This window comes from Octopus bimaculoides, chromosome 7, assembly GCF_001194135.2.
Source record: "Octopus bimaculoides isolate UCB-OBI-ISO-001 chromosome 7, ASM119413v2, whole genome shotgun sequence".
NCBI classification, from domain to species: Eukaryota; Metazoa; Mollusca; class Cephalopoda; order Octopoda; family Octopodidae; genus Octopus; species Octopus bimaculoides.
Window position 1 is genome coordinate 88,990,745 of NC_068987.1, and position 6,568 is coordinate 88,997,312.

The 6,568-nt window shown below is 37.0% G+C and overlaps 1 protein-coding gene across 1 annotated transcript in view; it reads right to left on the reverse strand.

The window, feature by feature from the left end:
• Positions 1-278: 278 nt before the first annotated feature.
• LOC106870570 (palmitoyltransferase ZDHHC6) overlaps positions 279-6,568 on the reverse strand; it is a 30,431-nt gene continuing 24,141 nt past the window's right edge. The window contains exons 8-9 of the mRNA XM_014916696.2: positions 5,705-5,745; positions 279-2,675 (exon numbers count right to left, since the gene is read on the reverse strand). Of these exons, the coding sequence (XP_014772182.1) occupies positions 2,557-2,675; positions 5,705-5,745 (160 nt within the window). The 3' untranslated portion in view covers positions 279-2,556. The remainder of the gene's footprint in view (positions 2,676-5,704; positions 5,746-6,568) is intronic.

Genomic DNA, 6,568 nt, shown 5'->3' on the forward strand with positions numbered 1-6,568 from the left:
TAATAATGATTTCAAATTTTGGCACAAGGCCAGCAATTGTGAGGCGGGGTAAATCAATTACCCCAGTATTCAACTGGTATTTATTTTATCGATCCCAAAAGGATGAAAGGCAAAGTTGACCGTAGCAGGATTTGAGGTCAACATTTAAAGAACTGGAAGAGATGCTACAAGACATTTTGTCTGGTGGGCTAATGATTCTTCCTGCTTTCCATTCTTAATAATAATAATAATAATAATAATAATAATAATAATAATAATAATAATAATAATAATAATGGTGATGATGATAATGATAATTTTAATAATTTTTAAAGGAAACATTATTTTATGAAAAACTATCACAGAGATCAGAACCAGTAAATTCTTTACAAAGTTCAACAATTGTTATTACAGATTCTTCAAATATATAAAAACTTAGACTCTAAATTCGAAAAGTCTAAAATTCTTCAACAGTAAAAATTGGATTTATCATAATTATGTTCCATTTCAGAATTTGCTTTGTTTTCTTTTTTCTTTTATTGTTTTTCAATTTTCTTCTGGAAATATTTGTGAGAAGAAGAAATTTTTTGAAGATTTAACAGCATCAGAGCAATAACTCCAGAAGATTCTGTTCCTGCTTCTTGGAACAGTAAAAACCACTCCAGCACTGTGAGTTCACAAGTGATTTATAGTCATGGAATAGCCATAGGAGCAGGGACGTTCCCAGAAAAGACTAAAATGTTTGTAAAATGTTAAAAACCCTTGTAGACCACAGAGCCTTTAAAAGTGGCTTCCATTGTGGCTTAGCTGTGTGGTATTAAGCTGATGAGAGATAAATTTACCTCAGGATAAGATACAGGTCTTTTGCATTCTGAGATAATGAAATCAGATTGGTACCTATGTAGGTGACAGCTCGGTGAAGTGAGGCGTGCAGAATTAAGTGTATGGTTGAAATACTCCAGAAAACATCTGCAGCAGATCAGAATTCTATATCCTCTTGACAGTCCATAACCATTCAGCTCTTTCGGTTCCACAAACATATGACAGCTGTTTATGACTAAAGGATATAACAGAAAGCCATTAATAATCCATGTTTAAAGATGGATGAGAGTTCGGCTAATCCTTTACGGACCACAAGAATCCATAGAATTGGCAAACACTAAGTGAATGAAACATCAATTCCTTCTTGGATCAGATGCTGGAGTATTGCAGGAACCTTTTCTGACTGAATTGAGCATCGTAGACCAAACATTAACACCTATAATATTTCTTTCTACTACAGGCACAAAGCCTGAATTTGAGGGGAGGGGGCTAGCCAATTACATCACCCCTAATATACAACTGGTACTTATTTTAATGACCCCCAAAAGGATGAAAGACAAAACCAGCCTTGACAGAATTTGAACTCAGAACACAACGCCAGAAGAAATACCACAAAGTATTTTGTGTGACAAGTGAAGGATTCTGCCAGCTCACCATGTTTAAGATCTGTAATGCTGCCACTGCCATAACTCTCAACAGTCAATTCCACCCAACCCTCAAAGGATTCAACAAGTTTCTGTAATATAGTCTACAACGGTAAACCATAGGGAAAGTCTGCCTTCAGTTAAACCATTGATGAAGAAGCATGAAAAACAAAAAATCAACAACAGAGAGAGAGAGAGAGAGAGAGAGAGAGAGAGAGAGAGAAAGAAAGAGAGAGAGAGAGAGGGGGGGGACGAAAATGATGATAGACACTTCGGCTAAATGGAGAAATGAGAACCACTCAATGACTCGCAGACCAGTAGCAGAGTTAGCAAAGATAATTCCTGCCTGTGGTAGAATAACAATAACAATTTGATGAGCAATTAATATCCACTGATTACATCAACTGACATGTCAGGAGACCATGCTCTGCCCGATTATTAATTGATCACATTAATCGTTCGTCTGTAAGGGAAGCCAAAACAATTCTCTTTGGTTGAACTCTGTGTGTGTCTGTGTCTGTGTCTGTGTGTGCGCTCATGCGCACGCGTGCGTGTTTCTCAACTATAAATGTTCAGAATTTTTTTTTTCTTTTCATAATTCTAACAAATGTTAGAGATCAAAAAACAGGATTCGGCTGATAGCCCAAAAAATATCCAAAAAAATAAAAAAATAAAAAATTATCAGCAGAATTGTCAGCAGAAATATGCAAAAAAAAAAATGCAGAGTGTAATCTTCAACCCTCTTTTGAGATTGGATTACTCTGTAAGAAGCAGTTTAACTTCCACTTCGGACATTTGTGGTCGCCTGCTGGTGTAATAACACCAAATATCTATTGTGAATGAATATCAAGTATCTTATTTAAATAATGTGTTAATATTCAATGAATATTGTACATTCATATTGTAATTGTATGTTTGAATAAGAAAAATACCAAATATTCATTTCAGCTTTTTGTCTGTGTCAGTCCTGTAAATGACTCCTTTAGAAAATACCACTGAAGACAAAACATTTTGAAAAAAGAAAAAACCATCCTTAGATTTTTCATTAAAACAGGATTGTGATGTGGCATCACATTGCATTTTCTTCTAGATGGAGACAATGGAACTAAGTTTAGTTTTTTTTTTTTTCATTTTCATCTTCAATTTCTGACTTGATGTCTTGTGACATTTCCTTTGTGTTACGTTCACGAGCACAACATCGAGGGAACCATCCTCTCACCCGAGGCTGATCTGAAAGCAAAGAACAATGCTACAAATTAGAAGAAAAAAAGGTAGACCGTTTCAAGGCTGCATGAACAGCTCTTCATACATCTTTGGATAGCACAAACAATATTTTCTATCAATTGTGCAAACATGAACAACAACAACAGAAATAATTTTAACAATGTTTTTAAGGGCAACTCAAAGGTCCCGTGCAGAAAACATGCTTGTCTCTGAGACAAACCTGCTTTAATCTATCCTGATGATAGATTTTCTTGCTATCTTGATCATCATCATCTTCACCATTTAAAAACCATTTTCCATACTGGCAAGGTTTGGATAGCTTGACAGGAGTTGAGGAGCCAGAGGACAACACCAAGCCCCAGTGTCTGTTTTGGCGTGATCTCTACAGCTGGATGCTCTTCCAAGAGTCAACCACTTTACAGATTGGACTGGGTGCTTTTTTATATGGCAATGACACTAGTAAGGTCACCAACTAACTTGCAAGACAAGACACACCTCAACTGAGAGTGATCAAATCCTTTACCAAGCACAACCCAGAAAAAACAAAGTAACACTATTTCTTTTTTAAAATCATACAAAAAAGTTCTTCACATCTGTTCAAATTCCCACATTTTGGGGGCTCATTATTTTTTTTTTCCACCCAGCTTAGATAGGGTTTTTTTCATCAACACTTAGATTTGGGGCTAAAAGCATTATTAACAATTTCTGCAAAAAGAAAAAGTCAGCTTACTTTTAAATTCTGGTAATTGGATAAACCTCTAAAACAGTGACTTACTCTGAGATAAAACTTCCAATAGTTATCATATTTGATGGCCTATAAGACACACCCTTTTTATCCAAAAATGGCTTAAAAAATCCCCGTGTCCAATGCACTCAATGTGGGCTCAAAACTTGCCTACATGTGCTGCCATCTATTGATGAACAATCGCCTACAGAATGTTTATGTGGAATGTGGATGCAATAAATTGCATATAATTAGTGGTAATAACATAAAGTTATACAGGTAAGTGGAGGAATTAAAGCATTATTTTAGTGGTAATTTATTTTACAAAACTAAAGCCTAGGCTGGGATGCGTCCTATGCACTCGTGCGTCTTATAAGCCATGAAATACAGTATTAACTGCACTCACCTTCCTTAATCTAGTAGAAAATAGTGTTTACTTTACAAATTGCTGTAGTTTATTTTAATCTGTATGTTAAAATTATACTAGACGCAGGAGTGGCTGTGTGGTAAGTAGCTTGTTTATTAACCACATGGTTCCGGGTTCAGTCCCACTGCGTGGCACCTTGGGCAAGTGTCTTCTACTATAGCCTCGGGCCGACCAAAGCCTTGTGAGTGGATTTGGTAGAAGGAAACTGAAAGAAGCCCGTCATATATATGTATATATATATATATATATATATATATATATATATATATATATATATATATGTGTGTGTGTGTGTGTGTGTGTGTGTTTGAGTGTCTGTGTTTGTCCCCCTATCATCGCTTGACAACCGATGCTTGTGTGTTTACGTCCCCGTAACTTAGCAGTTTGGCAAAAGAGACCGATAGAATAAGTACTAGGCTTACAAAGAATAGGTCCTGGGGTCGATTTGCTCGACTAAAGGCGGTGCTCCAGCATGGTCACAGTCAAATGACTGAAACAAGTAAAAGAGTATAGATTCAGGTATAAGAACAAAGTCATCAGCATTGAGAAGCTCCCATGGGCAACTAGTTTTAAATTCTTCTGTTATGGCCTACAGGACTATGATAAATAAGAGGGAACTGAGAGTTATCTTTGATGAATTCCCGTCTGTGCTCTAAATTCGTTACTGTACCAATGCTGACTTTTACCTTGCTGATAGCATCTCTGTCCATGGCTTGGACAGTTCTCACCAGCCACTCATTTACTCCGCGCTTCCAGTCGACTATAATGCTGCTACACCAATCATTGGATATGATTCCTTCCTGGATGACCCAAGGAACTATAATGGGTGACTAGGCCGCGTCCTACTTTGCCAGATATTTTAAGTATCTTGGCAGTAATTTCTGATGGTTCAGCAGCTTTCCCCATCTTCATATCCTTAATTGCTTTATCTTTCAGGCTGCTGTCAACTCAACTGTACCCTTTGTTGGATCCACATTGTCGGGTCCACTCTTCTTTTCTTATGCATTCCCCACCTTTAGCATCCTTTCATAGTAGCACTTCCATGTCTCCTTCTTTTCAGATTCACTAACAGCAAGTGTACCATCGTACATTTCAACACATTCCTCTCTTACAACATCATGGTTTTCTCTGATACACTGTCTTCTAGCTACTTAGTTCTGTAGTGGTCTAGGTAGTTAAATAGTTGAATGATCTCCCTTACAAGAAGGATTATAGAGTAACTTCCCTTTACTAAGTTTCTCAAAGCATCTGTGTCATGTGATGTGATTCTTAATTATTCAAGAAGCTTAGTGTTTCTCTTGGAAGTTTCTAGAATGTCTAGTGTTCCATTAATAAAAACAGCTTGCTAACCCTGCTCTTCGCTTCTTAGTCTATTAGACTTAGAGCCATTCACATCACAGCTATGGCCATCTATTTCTCTACGCCACATGGCTGAAAGCCACCACTTAGCTGTTATTTCTTTATTTCCTACATCTGAACTTTCTTGCATAGATTACTTCATTCAACTAAATTCTACATTTCGATTCCATGTATCATCACCGACCAGTAAATAAAATATATTTTTATGTAGTAAATATATAAGTCTTGAATTTATTCTTCATCTCTGTATGAACTCTTGTAATAATATACACACAGCCACATCAACACCTGGTACTGACTATATATATATATATAACCACTACAGTTCTCTGCTACCCCACCCCACTCTCCCAGTTCTTCCAGACCCATTTCTTTGCTCTTATGATATTGTCTGCTTCACTGTTCCATCACCATGTCATCCTGGATCTGATAGCAAGTTGGCACCAGCCACAAATTTGGCCTGTGACTCTTGGTAGAAACAAAAGCAATAAATCAAGTTTTATTAAGAAAGAAATTCCAATTTACCTGTATCCTCTTTGTTGACTTTTGTTCCATATAACCAATATCTGAAACAATTAGAATTTATCAAAGATTATTCATGTCAGATGATAAGAATTAATATTCCTTAGTTCCACCATAACACACTGAGATATTAAAGTACAACTAAAAACCTTGTCAACATATTCCGGAGCATGAGACATTCTGGCACAGTCATTTTAGTACCACCGAAATGGCATCACTGATTTCTCTCAGTGTTTTAGCATCTAGTTATTCATGTATGTACGTGTAAAGTCTCTCTCACTCTCTCTGTATGTGTATATTTCTGTATGTGCATGCATGCATGTATGTGTATGTTTGCCTCCAGCACCCAAAGGCACTGTCACCAAAACAATGACTATCCATTCAGCCATGCCAAATCGCTAGCGCCCAAACAGCAGTGCCAAACTGTCTCATTCCAATATATTGTGTATCTAAGGCAAATCAGCTTTGCAGCTTTTTCCAATCTATAACCTTCCTAAGGTCAATCATTTTACATGGCACATGTGGGGTCACCAGAAACTTGTAAGATAAGACCACTCAACTGAGATGTGTGGGAGGTATGTGAGGAAGGTGGCTTTATCCCAGGTGATGAGAAGTTACAGTATGTTAGAGGGACAGGAACAAATGTTTTGCCGTAGGAAAGATACATGACTACCTCCAATACATATATAATATAATATAGATGCAGTTTCCAAGTTCAATCCCACTGCATGGCACCTTGGGCAAGTGTTTTTCTTTTTTTTTTTGGTGGGACTGACCAAATCTTTGTGAGTGGATTTGGTAAACAGAAACTGAAAAAAGCCCTTCTACACGTGTGTGTGTGTGTGTGTGTGTGTGTGTGTGTGTGTG